Source organism: Danio rerio, chromosome 7 (assembly GCF_052040795.2).
Source record: "Danio rerio strain M-AB ecotype USA chromosome 7, GRCz13ab, whole genome shotgun sequence".
Lineage (NCBI taxonomy): Eukaryota > Metazoa > Chordata > Actinopteri > Cypriniformes > Danionidae > Danio > Danio rerio.
The window spans coordinates 40,386,766-40,403,779 of NC_141027.1; the positions used below are offsets into that span (position 1 = coordinate 40,386,766).

The 17,014-nt window shown below is 34.3% G+C and overlaps 2 protein-coding genes across 9 annotated transcripts in view; both read left to right on the top strand.

The window, feature by feature from the left end:
* The window catches only part of esyt2b (extended synaptotagmin-like protein 2b), an 846,120-nt gene that overhangs the window by 689,167 nt on the left and 139,939 nt on the right, over positions 1-17,014 (top strand). The gene's annotated exons all lie outside the window — the stretch shown is intronic.
* The window catches only part of sorcs2 (sortilin-related VPS10 domain containing receptor 2), a 306,229-nt gene that overhangs the window by 280,540 nt on the left and 8,675 nt on the right, over positions 1-17,014 (top strand). For 4 of the 7 annotated variants that reach the window (XM_087261591.1, XM_087261592.1, XM_087261588.1 and 1 more), the window contains 10 exons: positions 872-992; positions 3,651-3,784; positions 3,962-4,090; positions 8,735-8,906; positions 9,600-9,786; positions 11,145-11,278; positions 11,558-11,681; positions 14,062-14,174; positions 14,577-14,699; positions 14,964-15,063. In XM_087261591.1, coding sequence (XP_087117717.1) covers positions 872-992; positions 3,651-3,784; positions 3,962-4,090; positions 8,735-8,906; positions 9,600-9,786; positions 11,145-11,278; positions 11,558-11,681; positions 14,062-14,174; positions 14,577-14,699; positions 14,964-15,063 — 1,337 coding nt within the window. Of the gene's footprint in view, positions 1-871; positions 1,248-2,993; positions 3,168-3,650; positions 3,785-3,961; positions 4,091-8,734; positions 8,907-9,599; positions 9,787-11,144; positions 11,279-11,557; positions 11,682-14,061; positions 14,175-14,576; positions 14,700-14,963; positions 15,064-16,080; positions 16,123-16,443; positions 16,471-17,014 lie in introns of those variants that run through there. The other 3 variants (XM_087261587.1, XM_087261589.1, XR_015496019.1) reach the window with 2 other exon arrangements.

Consider the following 17,014-nt stretch of genomic DNA (forward strand, 5'->3'; position numbering starts at 1 on the left):
CATTTCATTTTCCTTGCTCTCAGTCAATTTGTTTGTGCTGTCTAAGCTTGACTGCCATTGACTTATAAAGAACATTTTGCAGAAGAGGATTTTGCTTTCAAACTTTTAGTCAATCACAAACTGAATATTCCTACTTAACTAAGTGAAGTGCTTCCTTGAGGGAAATTTTCATTCTTCATTTCCCCCCCAAAAAAAACACTTTTATTGTGGGTCCACACAAGTAAAAATAAACATTTTACAGTTTCTAAAGATTACTGTATAACACATCTGTATGACTACAATTGGCAGAGTAATTTGAGTTTATTTACCACTGCTAGCCTTCAGATGGTTAATACATTTGGACACAGACCATTGTAAAGCAATATAGCCTATGTCAGATATGAGTACTGCCTTTTTAAAGCACTTGTAATTGTTCACAACACCCTTGCATTGAATTTCAAAACCACAGATGCAGGGTTCCACCTTGTGGTGGTGAACGGTTCTTTATTTGGCATCAAATAGAGAGCATCTTCCCATAGACACAGAACAGCAGGTGGTCCCTGTATTATAAAGAGGCTGCCCTGTTCATAAAGGCGACGTGAGATTCAAAGGCCTCAATTAAAGAGGCCTCTGCTCATTAGTAACACACTGCTGATGACTGAGTTATTCATTTGCTGATCCCAAGATGCTTAATTGGGTATAGAATGTGTTGTGATTCAAAGTCAAGGTTACACTCCAATAGTCTTGCGTTTAGTGAAAGGGATGAATAACTTTGTTTCAGTGAATGATTTTTTTTTTTCGTTTTGTCACAGATTGGTGGATAATGCTATGTTTATGGATTAAGGGCCAGATGGAGGCTTATGTGTTTATTTTTGTTTACTGATGTGAACAGGGTGTTTGGCCACATAAGTTACCGTTCAGATTGGGAGCTGGTGAAGGTGGATTTTCGGCAGTCATTTCCCAGACAGTGCACAGAAGCTGATTATGACTCCTGGAAGCTCACTGACCTACAGGTGATATCACACTGTTTTATGACTGACCTCTCAACAAGTTCCTGCTCATCAAATACAAACCAAAAATACAACAACAACAAAAACGCTAAATACCAAATGTCACAATGTACATACTATGTACTTATCATAGTTATTACACAAAGTGTATGTTTAGGTACCACCCCTCAACCTATATAGCTGTAACTTGATTCTTTCTTGCATAAGTAGACTGTAAGTACTTGTCAAAGATTTAGTTCACCCAAAAATGAAACTTCAGTTATTAATTACTAAACCTCAGAGACTCATTTTTAGGTTTCATTCATTTTCGGAACACAAAATAAGATGCTTTGGATGAAAACCGAGAGCTTCCTTATCCTCAACAGTCCTGACTCTTTCCAGAAAGGTGTCAAAAACATCCTTAAAATAGACCATATGCCTTCAGTGGTTCAATCAAAATATTATCAAGCTATGAAAATATCTTTATGTGATCACATACAACAAAAATACTCACTTCGTTCAATGGTTTCTTCTCCTCAGTGTCAGTATATTGTGCGTGTTCAAGAGCATTTTGCAGTGATGTACACTCTGGATATCACTATATACTGTTTGAATCCAATTTCAATTTTCAATTCACCTTTATTTGTATAGTGCTTTTACAATGTAGATTGTGTCAAAGCAGCTTCGTATAGAAGATAAATGTAAATTGAAACAGTGTCAGTCCAGTTTTCAGTGTTGAAGTTCAGTTTAGTGTGGTTTAATATCAACCTAGGCTCATTGTGGAAGCGTAGCCCTGCGGACGTTTCTGCGGACCGTGATTTACGTCCCGGGAGGTACGTATTTGAGCGGTTTTTGTTTTCGCGGATCCACGAGAGGCCGCTGTGCGTGATTTTTCGCGTCTCGGGCGCCTCTCGGGGGCCTCTCTTGTCTTCGATATCGACCGTGTTTTCGGATCCCGCCGCGTTCTCGCCCTTATTTTTCGGATTCTGTTTTTCGTCTTAACTGATTTCCGGAACCGCTGTTCCCTGGACTTGATCCCGGTCGTCGTCCCCGCAGGCTGGCTCCTCCTCCGGGGCCTCCGCTCCGCCGATGCAACGCTGTGAGCTAAGCGGACAAACTGGTTGCATCGGGAAAGCCCTCCACTCGGAGGCGAGCCGTCGGCCGGCGAGCGCGAAGAGGAGGGGCGGAGCGGCGCCACACCGCCCCGCAGCAGTCGCTCGAAAAAAACTAAACGCAGCCGTACGTACCTCCGGCCACGTAAATCGCTGTCTCCAGAAACATCTGCAAGGCTCCGTTTCCAGAATGAGCTTGGGTTGTTTAATATTCACTGCAGAAAGTTCAAACACTGAAGAGCAAATCCATCCATGGGCAGCTCTACAAGTCCTGAACCATGCAAGCCAGTGGCAACACTGGCGACAGCCTAGGACACTGTCTAATCCTTGATGAATCAAAGCACAGGCGGAGCCTATACTGACACTGAGGAGTAGAAACTGTTAAATTAAATCCTATTTTTTTGTGGACAAATGTATTCTCATAGCTTGATATTAAAATCCACATTAAAACCACTGACAGCATATAAAATATTTTAAAGATGTTTTTTTTAATGTTTTTCTGGACTTTGAATCTCCTCAGGACAGGCTGTGCCAATTATAACAAGGCAAGATTGATTTATATAGCACATTTCATACACAATGGTAATTCAAAGGCCTTTACATAAACAAAAACAAAAGAAACAAGAAAAGAATTAAAAATTATTACAAATAAATATTTCAACGGCTAGTAAGATCATAATGGACCCCCAGAAGCAGCTTGTGGAACAGTATTTAAACCAGACCAAACACAAAGCAACACAGATAGTTCAGGACTTCACCCATCCTCTATATTTTGAACTTGAAAAGCTTCCTTCTGGTAGACGATACAGAGTACCCACAGCAAAAACAAATATTTTTAAGAAATCTTTTATACCGTCTGCAATTAGAATATTGAATCAATGAGCATGAAGTACTTTGTTATTCTGGGGTTTAGTATTGGAGCTAGTATTGTGTGTTGGTAAACTGTGGTGTAGGAAGCTTTGTGTTTGTGTTTGTGTTTTGTATTTGTGATGTTTGGGAGGCCAAAAACAAATTTTCACACGAGTGGACAATAAAGATTTCTAGTTCTAATTCTAAAAACAGATTAAAATGTTTTAAAACAGATTATAAAAGAATGAAAAAGAAAAAAAAGACATAATAGTGCGATCTGTCGGACGTTGCACAGTGCTCATTTAGTAAAGGCACAGCTAAACAGATGTGTTTTCAGTCTTGATTTCAATGTACCTAATGTTGGAGCACATCTGATTATTTCTGAAGCTGATTCCAGCAGCGGGGGCCATAGCTGAAGGTCGATTAACCTTGCTAAGGGCACTCTGATTTCACCTAACATATCTTAATTTGTATATATCGAAAGAACAAAGGTCTCAGGGCAATAAAACAACATGATGATGAACAATTAACTACATAATTCACATTTTTGGGTAAACTAACCCATTAAGTGAAGTACAACCATAATTATAATAAATGAAGAAAAAAAAACACAAAACAGTCATAAATTAGTTGTGTCTGTTATGAAAATTAATTGTCATCTAGATTATGAATCAGTTTACTATACCACGAATGTAAATGCATGACATGTTTTCTCCTACAGGGAGAGAAATGCATCATGGGCCAAGAGCGAGTTTACAGAAGGAGGAAAGAGACATCGTTCTGCATTAAAGGGAAAAGTTATACATCAGCGCTAACAGCCAAACCTTGCCCCTGCTCAGAGAAAGACTTCACCTGGTAGGAAACAGAGAGATAACCTTTGCACACTTCAAGTTAATTGCAATCAAACACTGACATCTTTGCTTTAGCTTAGAGTCCTGACTTCATTTTCAATCCCCAGTACTGTGCATTGTGAATTAGATCTGAGGCTAAAAATAGAGCTTTACATCTCTCACTTTCTGTGTGTGTTCTCAGTGACTATGGCTTTGAGCGAGCTCCCAGTCTCAGGTTAGAGGGGGATCGCTGTTATCCGGACTTCTGGCATAATCCTGATGCTCCACCTGAAAACTGCCATTTAGGACACAGCTATAAATCTAGCACAGGGTAATGCACAGACACAGACACAGACACACACATGCACACGCATACATACACACACACACACACACACACACACTGTTAAACATTGTGAAATGTATAAAGCATAATCACCATGCTTACAGAATATATCCATTTTTACACTGAACAAGCATGGTAAATGTCAAATTGCGGAAAACACCCACTCATTCATGTCATAGACACCGTAAATGAAGGCTTTATTCAGACTGACAGTAGTACCAGTTTGTTTTTTTAAGCTTAAAAATATGAAAGCATACTTTTACACTACTTTTTATGTACTTCTAATAAATATACATTTACACACCTATAATATTACACTTACAGTATACTTAATTTATACTGACAAAAAAAGTTTAAACAAGCCTGTAAGTGTACTCGATGTTTTGTTTGAGATTTATTTAAAAGTAGAATTAAATATGCTTGACTTGTGGCTTTACTCTTGTTTAGTTCTCTGGTACATAAGAACTTACTTAAAACCTATTTAAAATACATATTATATTTAAAATAAATTATTAATTTCAAGTATAAAATTTAATACATAAATTTGAACCTTATATAACATATAGGGCCCTATCATACCCCCAACGCAATAAGGCGCAAGATGTGTTTGGAGCGATTTGTTGCTATTTTCAGACCAACCCTAATTTCCCGTTCCGCACCATGTTGTTTAAAAAGTAAATCCATTTACGCCACTTTGTGGACCCATGGGTGTTTTGGTCAAGAAAGTAGGTGGGGTAAATCACAACCCTGTCAGACCATGCGCCAGTGTGCAGAGTGTATTTTTCCATCCTTAAAATAGCAAAAGTGAATTGGGATACGCCCTTAATGCTTTTGCGCCATGAGCTTTAGACTTTGCGCCTAGATCCTTATAGCAAAAGTGGATTCAGATACTCTCTTAATGCTTTTGCGCCCTGAGCTTTAGACTTTGCGTCTAGATCCTTAAAATAGAGCCCAAAGTGTTTTTCATTAAATGTAATTCATAAATATGATGTAAATTTCATTTTAAAATATTAAAGCCATAGAATTAGTAGTTTACTGAGTGTATACTAAAGTGAAATTTCATAAAACATCTGCGAGTGTTACACGTAAAATATACCTTAACATGTTTGTTATAATAAATGTGCACCAATTTAGTCCTAAATATGTAATTTAGTATATGCTACTTTATATAGAATGCATACTAATATCATTGTACTAGCATAAAAATATATTACTTAATAAAATATGCTTGACATATTCTTTTGAGAGAATAGTTTGAATGGTCAGATTATATTATATATTAATTATACTACCGGTCAAAAGTTTGGTCAGTAGGATTTTGAAATGTTTTAAAATAAGCTTATTCTGCTCACCAATACTGCATGTATTTAATCAAAAATACAGTAGAAATAGTTAAATAGTTGAAATGTTATTGGAATATATAAAACAACTTTTCAAAAGTAGTTTTAGTGATTTTAAAGATAAAATTTCAGCTTCATTACACCAGTCTTCAGAGTCACCTGATGCTTCAGAAATCCCTCTAATATTAATAATAATAATCATTAATGTAATAGTAATGAAAGCAATGATGACTAGAGGAATAATTTAATTTGAAACCACATACAATAAGAAAGCTTATTTCAAATTTTAATAAAATTTATCAATTTAGCATTTTTTTACATTTAATAAATGCCGCCTAGATGAACAGAATAATTTTCTTTAAAAAAAAAGAAACATAAAAAACTGACCCCAAAACTTTTGACCGTTAGTTTTTAATTACCGGTAGTATTAATTCAATATTTATTTAATCATTGATACCTCACGTGTAATATCAGTAGTCCAAACACATTAATTTTGCATCATATCCGCTTTTCAAGTTGAGATGTTTCAAAAAGTGCTTCCAGGTTTAGTAGAGTAGTCTCTGCATGTTGTGAATACAGTCTCAGCAGTAACAGCACAATTCAATTTAAGCCAAGCTTTTAAAGTCACAGTAGACACTACTAGTCTCCAGACTCCCAGAGTCCCAGACAGCAATATTTTATTGATTTCTAAAAGATGAATCACTGTCTGGCCAGCTCAGATTTCACAGTGGAGATAAAGGTTAGGATCATGACTTTCCACTCAAATTACAGCATACCACAAGTGTGTATTAGCACCTTTTATTGTTTGCTTCTGGCATCTCGTGCAGATGTACAGTGGCCGAGTGCGCTTAGACATGCTGCAAGGTAAGAAAACATACAAATAGAAAAACATTTACAACATTGAGAAAACATTGGTTGCCAACAAATGCAAATATAGAAACGTGCTGCAAATAGCAAAAACCACAACGAAAATGTGCTATGGGCCCCCAAAAAAGTAATGAACCCACAAACTTTTTATTTTTTATTTAGAAACATTTTATTAGAAATTGCTTTATTTGGATTCTCTGCTGGATTATGTGTCCATACAAAGCTCTATAATTTATGGAATGGTTATTGCTAAGAGTTTCATTCTAAAACTGTGGAAATCAGATTCTCCTCCTCAATTTAAGACATGGTTAACTTACCTCACTTAAATATTGCACATGGAAAGAGTCCGTTATGGAGTTATTGATAAGTTTTGCAATATATGGCAACCATTTCTTGATCACCTGCACCAATATAATGCAAATTCTGTGCAGTAGTTTAATGCTTAATATGCTCACTACCCCTATTGCTTGCCTCTTTGTATTTTCATTGAAACCATGTGTATGCCCTAATTGCTTGTTAATAGTATTTTTTTCCCTTTATTTTAATTATCATTACCATTATTTTCTTTGTATTATCATGCATATTTCTTGAATTTTTTTTTATTGTTGTTGTGTTGTTTTTGGTGAGAAAAATGTCAAACTAATAAAAACACGTTTTTTTTTTTTTTTTTTTTTAAATAAAAAAGAAACATTTTATTTAACAGTTGTATAATTTGTCAGATTATTAGGGCTTAAAAAATACTATTAGCAAGGAACTATATGACCAAAATGTTAAAATAAACAAATCATCTCTCAGATCTCTGACAACACATGAAACAGCCAACTTCATAACTTTTTGGGGTCCCCCAATGCCAGATTTTTCTGTATTTACATGTGTTATGAGAATTTGCTATCAAACGGCTGATGTTGATCTTGTTAATGTTTTTCTATTTGCATGTTTTTTTCTTTACTGGCAGGATGTTTAAGCTATTTAGACCAGGGGTTCCCAAACTTTTTATCCTGCAACCCCCAAAATTGCATTGCCAGTGATTGGCGACCCCCAATATCGTCTAAGGTGGTTATAAATATATAAATGGCACACAAAATAGACCCAAGTCTATTCATTGTTAAGGTGTCGGAAAGTTTAACCTGGTGCCATAAAATCAATGTGCTGCATCTGACGCTTTTGCTGCATCTTTAATATAACATAATCACCCTAGGAGTTGCAAACATTTTTTTGAAAGGCTGATGTTTTTTTTATTTGCATGTTGTTTTTTAATGTAACTAGTACCTACAACTTTTTTATTTTGTAGGTTATTAATAAAATATGGTAATTCTAATAGTTTAATAAAATTAATTTGTTTTTGGAAATCACCCCCCTTATTGTCTCGCAACCTCTACTTTGGGAACCACTGCTATAGACCACCTGGAAATGGTGATGCATTAGAGATCATCTATTAGAGAAAAAAACTTGTGGTAATTAATATGTAGTGAAAAGCAAATGAATTCCGTTTTATATGTGAAAACTGTAGAAAAAATATTACATTTTTCATCCTCTTTTTCCACACTGACACACTCTCAGTATTGACATGATTACTGCAGCAACCAATTACATTTACAAGATTAAACAAAAAGATCAGATTTCACTGCATTATTAGTATACAAATTTAATGCGTAAACTAAATCACACTTGTGTTCATCAATACTATATCGGTAGGCCCACACGGAATCTGCCAATCATTGAGTCTGTTTATTTACTTGTGTAAATGTGTGTAAATTTATATCTAATCAGTTTTTTTATTATTTTCAGTAATATTATTGACTAATATGAAAACGTTAATTTGATTTATTTACAATACGGTTTTTAAAGTAATATTTTTTGTCTTTGAGTAGATATTTAAGATATTTTAAAAACAAAGTGAGAGACTTTGTTTACAAAAAAAATAATTTAATTGGATTTGCATTGTAAACATTGAATAAAAGTTAAAAAGGTATTTTTTTTTTTTATATATTAAGTTTTTCGTTATGATACTCATTATGATATGAAAATCTTTCATCATATATCAGCAGATTTTTATTTACAAAATTCTTTGCTGAAATAGCAAAAAATGTCCACAGATTCTGTCTGGTCCTACATAACGGTAGGCTATGTAGAGTAGATTTAGCAGACTCTCATCGAGCCAAATCGCTAATGCAAAATAGTAAACTCAAAACAAAGTTTTGTTTTGTTTTGTTTATTATTTATTTATTATAAGTTTTATGTTAAATCAGACACATTAAATAGATGTTTTTTCCACCTCTTGTAACAGATCACCATTGTTGTTAAAGTAAGCAATGCATCTTATAACTAACTGATTCCGTTCAGGTCTCAGAAACACATGGATTTTCCAGTTTAAAGCAAATAATCAAGTCAAGGCTAACATGTCTTGTGTTGTCTGTTAAAGTTACCGAAAGGTCATCGCTAATGTTTGTGAGGGTGGCTTGAATAAAGAACAGAGCGCAAAGCAGCATTCCTGCCCTTTGCTGCCCCCTAAAGGCCTGCAGCTGGGCATCAAAGGACAGATGCTGGCAGTGGCTCCTGGAGATGACATCACCTTTATCGTCCATCAGGAGCAGGTGAAGTGCATTAATTATTTGTGATTCATAAGGCAAGACACTGCAGATGAATTGGATCAAAAATAATCAAAATCATACTTCCATAATTGACTGATTACAGTAAGTATTGCTACCAATTCTTTAAAATATGCAAATTAAACAAATATAAAATTTTTGCATATATTTCTTGCACAAAAATCTCAACAGTGGATGAAGCAAGGCTTAAAATATGTGATTTATTTTTTGACAAATTTGAAAATGAGCTTTTAAAGAGAATTTTTTATTGTGAGTGTCTAAAATACTGCCAACAGACAGGGATATTTTTACATTAATTTGTGTTGATGAAAATTTTGTATATAATTTGTTGTAAATAATATTAACTTTGTAAAAAAAAAAACATTGAGAACGTAGAAATAAATTAAATGAAAGCTGCTGAAGGGGAGATTTATGGCTCAATGCAGAAAAACATATCTACAAAAGTTGTATAATTGAAATCTACAGATAAAGGTTAACAAAAGAAACACCTAGAAGCCTATTTTGGATGTTTTCTTTACAACAGACTGAAAATAACTATTTGAAAAAACAAAAACAAAATTAACTAGTGCATTAAAACAGTGCATATTCCTGCAGTGTCTTGAAAATTGTGTTTATAATTTGATAAACTAGAGAATTTTAGAGATCTGTAATTGTGATTGTATTTGTTTCACTCCTCAGGGTGACACCAGCAGCACCAGGTATCAGGTGGATTTAATGGACGGGGTCAGGGCTATATATGAGAACCTGACTGTAACAGATGAACCCATTCAGCACCGTTATGAGAAGCCAGGAGTTTACCGGGTGAATGTGAAGGCTGAAAACTCTGCCGGACATGACCAAGCCATGCTTTATATCCAGGTCACAGGTCAGTTCTTCAAAAATAAGTGAGAACAAAGCAGGTTTAAATGAGTTTATATTCAATTTTAGAAGCTAGCCAGGGTAAACTTTTTTGAGGTTACACATACTGATGATCCACTTCAGGTATTCTGTTGACTAGAACTTTTGAATTACATGTCACCTAACTAATTCTCATTGGAGAGTAGAATATATATATATATTATTAAATCTAATTTATAGAATGTCTGTCGAGGGACCATCAAATCAATTGTTAGCAGGTATTAAGGGCTGGACGATATGGCAAAAATGCAATCTCAATTAATTATTTTCCATGTTGAACAATGTATATATTTTGATATCAGTTGTGAAAGAGTACCCCAACAAGGACTGAATCTACAAGCTAGAGGGTATTTTAAATAGCATAACTTATTTTTATAATATTTGGCAGTCGTAAATTATGTGCACTTCTAACATCAACACACTTATAGATTCCCTTTGTTGTACATTTCTGCTGTGTGATTGGCTCTTAAATCAATAAAGAGTAAAAAAGTCAAGAGCTTATCATTGTTATTGACATCAATTTTAATACGATTCGATATAATATCATTTATCAGCCCTAGTAATAATGAGATAGTTCACACAAAACTGAAAATTCTGTCATCATTTACTCACAATTCACTTTCTCACAAACCTGTTTGACTTTCTTTGTTGAGCACAAAAGAAAAAAGCTGGAAAACTGTAACTATTGACTTTCAAAGTATTTTTCCTGCTATGGAAGTCAATGGTTAAAGGTTTTTAGCTTACTTCAGAATATCTGTTTTAGTGTTCAGTAGAATAAAGAAACTTTTGATATTACTTGAGGGAGAATAAATATTGAGTATTTACATTTTTGGGTGAACTACAGTCTACTAATACTAGTCTACAACTAGCTCACTTCTCCCCTTTTTCTAAAAATTCAGAGAACATTTACAGTACTTACAGTATCATTAAAGAGACAACATCAAATAAAGAAAAGAAAAAACAACTAATAATAAATAAGAATATAAAATTCAAAATAAAGATACTGTAAAGTATACATGAAAAAAATTATAACATTTTTATAGTTCTTAAAGCTTTCTTCTTTAAATAGTGTTTTTATTTCAAACATTTAAGCAATATATACATTACATTAAACACAGTTATAAAGTTAATATTTTTATTAGCAAATGTTCTTCTTTTATTATTTTATTTAATCGTTTTATACTTATCTTTTAAACAAAAGATGAATGCTTGTTATTGTGTTTTATCCACCATACACTGTTTAAGCCATTGTCTTTCAGGACAGGCTTAAATCCCTGTTTCTATTTCTAAATTTTTATCTAGATTTTTTTTTCTTCCTTTATCCAGCTCCTCTACAGGATGTTCATCTAGAGGTTGTCCCAATCGCTGGTCGAAATCAAGATGTAAATCTCACAGCTATAGTGCTTCCCACTGAGGCAAACCTGACTGTGTTTTACTGGTGGATTGGAGACAACATGCAGGTACTCTGTGCTTATTATTGACATTATAGAATATGCTAATTTTTCAGTTTTAGTTTGTGTGTTTGTTTCAAAATATTAAAACTAAACGTAACAAATTCATTGACAAAGTTCATCCAAGATTTAGCTTGATGCATCTTTAGAACTGGTTCAAAGCTCAAGATTAATGCTTTAATCTGTACCTCCTTATTGAAAATACGGTAAAATAATTAAGATACTCATACTTAAATGTGCTTATGCTTTAAACAAATACATAATTTTACAAACATATGATTTTGACAGCCAAAGCTGACCCTGGAGAACAGTCTGATAACTAGGTTTTCTGAGGAGGGTGAAGTTCCTGTGACCGTTCAGGCCTCTAATGGTCGCTCCATGGTCCAGGACAGCAAAACTGTCATTGTTTATGGTAAGCTATAAGCTTATATATTCATGTATTCAGTTTCTATTAATTTCAGTAAAGTGATTGACTAACAGTGGCGAAGTAGGTAGTGCTGTCACCTCACAGCAAGAAGGTCGCTGTTTCGAGTCTCGTGTTAAGTTTGCATGTTCTCCCAACAAGTCTAAAGACATGTGGTACAAGTGAATTGGGTAAGCAAAATTGTCCGTAGTGTATGAGTGTGTATGGATGTTTCCCAGAGATGGGTTGCAGCTTGAAGGGCTTTCGCTGCGTAAAACATACAGTATGCTGGATAAGTTGGCAGTTCAATTGGCTATGTCAACCCCAGATTAATAAAGGGACTAAGCCGAAAAGAAAATGAATGATTGAATGATTTGACTAATAACAGCAGCACAGTGGCTCGGTGGTTAGCACTGTCGCCTCACAGCAAGAAGTTCACTGGTTCGAGTCCCAGCATGACCAGTTGGCGTTTCTGTGTGGTTTTCTCCAGGTGCTCTGGTTTCCCCCATAGTCAGTTATAGGTGAACTGGATGAACTAAAATGACCGTAGGGTTCGAATGTGTGAATGATAGAGCGTATAGGTGTTTTTCAGTACTGGGTTGTGGCTGGAAGAGCCTCTACTGTGTAAAACATATGCTGGAATAGTTGGCGGTTCATTTCACTGTGCCGACCTATGATAAATAATGGACTAAGCTGAATGTTTTTACAAAATTCTGTGAAGAAATAACAAAAAATGTCTGCAGATTCTATCTGTCCGACATTAATGTAATCTTTAATGCTTTCAAAAGCTTTCATTCATCCAATTAAAAATATTTAGTGTAATGGTTCACATCTAAATTATATCAGTTGACACAATGAAAAATAAATAATTTGAACAATAAAACAATATATTTACTATCTCCATGAGAAAAATTTTATGTAACCTGGTAAAAAAAAAAAGAAATTGTCTTTTTGAAGAAAGTCAATTAATTAACATTATCTTTTTGTTCTAAACAAGAAAATATAGCTTTAATCAAAGCAAAATTAAACCCATGAAATGTTCATTCATTTAATTACAGAAAATTTGATAATTTGAGCCAATGAAAAAAAAATTTATAATTTGCCTTAAACAATATTTTTAAGCCCATTTAAATACAAAGCATATTGAGCTTCTGTTTAATAAGTATGCACTGGCCTGCGTGGATAACATTGATATTTAGCCATTTTTTGAACTTACATTAATGATACATTTTTAATTGGATGAAGTACTGCTTGACTTTTTTTGTGTAAAAATAATCTTACATTGTATTTAGTTAAGTTATAAATTGAAGTACATTACTGTAAAAGGTATGCTCAAAATGTTTTTCTAATAAATGTTTCTGTTTCTGTAATGTCTTATTTGCATGTTAGTAAGTGGTGTTCAGTATAGGTGTGCTGTTCGAGTACTTTTCAGACTCAGTCCACCCAGTATGTGGTCCAAAAATCAGAGAACACAAAGATCTTGTGACAGTCACAGAGTGTATGATTAAACACAACCATCATTCAGATTTAAACCGTTTTATATCAATGCTTAAGAGTGTAAAGCTGATACTAACACTACAATCAATGTTCTTAATGCTGCTAAATTCCTTCATTCGTGTGAATTTTCAAATGCAGCTGGAGGACTAACTGTACTTCTTACTTGTAATCACAGTGTTAAATTGAACTGAAATATTCATGTGTTTCCAGGGCTGGATTGAATATTTATGAGTGTGGTGTGATGGGATGAGCTCATGCTTGGAAAGCAGAAATGACTCAGAGACAGTGTTCAGCTGTAGTGCTGTATACAACTGTGTCACTTCACTCTTTCATAGTGTTTGTCCTCAAGTTAACCCACTGGTTACGTCATTTAATAGATTAACACATTATAAAACTCAGATGAGCTGGCAGCAGATAAATGATTTGACTAAGATCTTCACTGTTTTATTTATTTATTTATTTTAAATTTTACGTAATAATTTGACGGTTTAAGTTTGACAGTTTAAGTAAGACAGTTTACCCAAAATCACCTTAATCACCTTGTTATGTGATTCCAAATTCATATGTATGACTATAATTATTGTAGTACTAGGGTTGTATGTTGTGAGGCTTTTATTTTATGTTTATTGTGTGTGTTCCACTGAAAAATGAATAAATGTTTTGGAATAACATTATACAAAGTAAATGGCAGCTTTACTTGGTTTTCTTGATGGTGCTTGTGGTGTCTATTCAGATTTTGAACCTGCAGTGCAAGGTTTATAGTCTTACTGTAGAACGTCAATACATCAAGTGAGAATTACTCTCACTTTACACAGCCTAATTGCGTGTGGGTTCTTTTCAACTGGAATATGAACTTTAAAATGTTAATAATACCTTTAACATCTCTCTACAGATCATTTCCAGATCATCCCATTGAGTTTCAGTCGTAATTTGGACCATTTTAACCCAAACATCCCTGAATGGAGACGAGATGTGGGGGAAGTCGTAACAAAGATTATTGCTAAGGTTCTCAACTCAGTCTTAAAACACAAACACACACATACATGTTTATATGGTTTCCGAGGACTTTCCATTGGCACAATGTATTTTATACTGTAAAAATGCTTATTATATGGACTTCCTGTTTCCTCTACCTCCAAACCCAACCCTCACAGGAAAACTATGCCAATTTTTGAATGTCAAAAGTAGGATTTGTTTAGCATTTTAAATTATGAGGACAAAAAAATTATGAGGACAACAAAACATGAAAGAGTTCAACTAGGTCATACTGTACCTATGTTATTATACAATTTCATGTCTTCTTAAACCACATAAGCAAGTTGTCACAGACACACACATACACAAGTTCTGTTATTATACAGGACAATATTTTAATCATGCTCGCCCTGTCCCTCTGTTTTGTTCCAGCTCACAGGGGTTCCTCAGGAGCATCTGGTGACGATGGTGAAGCCTGGGCTTCCCACCTCTGCAGACTTGTATGTTCTTCCTCAAGAGACCACACCAGTAAAGAGGAGTGTGTTTGTTGACAAGGTAAATGTGTCAGCTTTCCAGAGATGAATGAATGTGAAAAGATAGAGCACATCCTCAGACAACAAAACATTAGTGCAGCAATAGAAATAAAAACAGAAATAAACATGATATACAGAAAGCACTTCCTTCAGTGAACTAATTTCTTATTTACTATGGCTTACCTTGATTACTAAAGCACAATTAATTAAAAATGTTTATTTATATATGTATTTTGTATTTGTATCAATTAGTGTCTAACTGTTGTGTGTGTTCTCATTTGTGTAGCGTGTTCCCACCATCAAACAGGTTCTGAGTGAGAACAATGTGAGCTTCATTGTGAGAGGAGGGTTAAGAGTTTTGGTGACTCTGGCAGATTTGGATTCAGGTGAGAAAAAAAAAAAAAAAACACTGAGAAGACCTACCAGCCAATTTATTAGGTACACCTTTTGGATACACGGATCTATTTCAGTTCAGCTGTGGATTTGGATTCGGGGTTGTTTTGCACACATTGTTCTACAAACATGTAATTTAATTTATTAAACGCAAAGGTTGTTTTAACAGCATTTCTAAATTCACTTTCTTTCCAGAGGAGGAATAAATGAGCCAACACAGCAATGTGTGGTATAAAACAGACAAACTGTAAGCTACTATTAACTCCAGCAGGTGGACAATGTAAACAAAATAAAACAAAAATGTTAACATAAATGTGCATATATCAAATAGAAGTAATTTTAATCAGCAAATTTGTTTGTTATAAACAAATTGCCTCCAACTCTATTTTTTAAACCCTTGAGTTGATTGCGTGTGTCTTAGTTTGAACACATTTACTGCGTCCGAATACTTCCATACTATATAGTATGATAAAACCAGTATGTAAGTCGCATAGTATGTCCGAATTCATCGAATTTGTAAAACAGTATGCTAGTACCCGGATAACCTACTACTTCCTGCATAATTCCGAAGTGCACATCCAATGGATGCTACGCTATCTCATAATGCTTAGAATGCTCATAAACGCGAGAATTCATGAACGAGAGTGAAGCAACGCTACTGACAAAGGTAGGTCACATGATCATGACAAAATATTACATCCGAGTTTCATTTAAACTACTCACATTCATACTTTACAGAGCGTACATTTCTTATAAATTCAAATTCAAATGCAGTACCTACTGAGTACTAGGCGATTTCAGACGCAACCATTGTCTTGAGCACATCTAAATGTATGAATGCAGTGAAATACTTCCATGTGATTAGCTAATTGGATGTTTGCATTAGTTAACAGTTGAAAGGGTGTACCTAATGTATTGGCTAGCAAGTGTATGTTGTTAAGTCATTTAACTGTTTTAGTATGACAGCAGGCCCATCATCTTTACTAAAACTTAACCAATGTATTTCAAAGGGCCTATAACTAGTGACGTGTCTGTCAGCACAACTGAGACGGGTTGGTCACATTTACTGCTCGCTTTTAGAAGTGTCCTCTTTAAAAAAATACTCTTTAAGAATAAAGGAAATAATAGAAAATGCTGATTTAATAATGTCTTGTTTCTGTTTTGTTTTCTGGTCTAGTCTTTACATTGAGTTGACATTAAGTAGGCTTCTGTTGACTTGCATTTCTGTTTGTGTTTTTGGTTTGACTAACACATGCATGCTTCACTTTACTTTACTTTATTGTAAACTTTCCCTTAAAGGCGATTTCTTGTGTTTTAGTTATTTTTAAAGTTTTTTAAAGTTTGTTTTCATTTCATTGTTATCTGTATCACAGCCACACAATTGACTTCATCCACACAAGGTGTGTACATTGTGTGTGATTTGTGTGATTTTGTTTGTTTGTTTGTTTGATTGATTTTTTGAGTGTTTTGAAAGATTATAGATAGTTATCATCCTCTTGTTAAAGGGATAGTTCACTCGAAACAGAAAATTCTGCTATCATTTACTCTACTACTTGCTACAAACCTGTTTGACTTTATTTTTTTCTGTTGAACACATAAAGATATGCTGAAGAGCATAGACTTCCGCTATATAATTTGTTCCTACTATGGATGTCAGTGGCTTGTCTTTCTAACATTCTTCAGAATATCTTCTTTTTGTGTTCAGAAAAATAAGAAACCTCTGTGAAAGATTAGAACCATTTGAAGAGTTCAGTTGCAAAATAATTAAAGTGCCATCTGAACTTTTGTTCAAAAATAAGTTTTTTTTTTTTTTTAGAGCTCCTATAAATGTTTATGTTAAGTTATTTTACTTTAAAGACGATAATAATGACAGATTTATCATCAAGAAATTCAGACAGCATTTACAGGCTTTTGTGTCAAAACTCTCTTTTAGTGTGAGTAAAT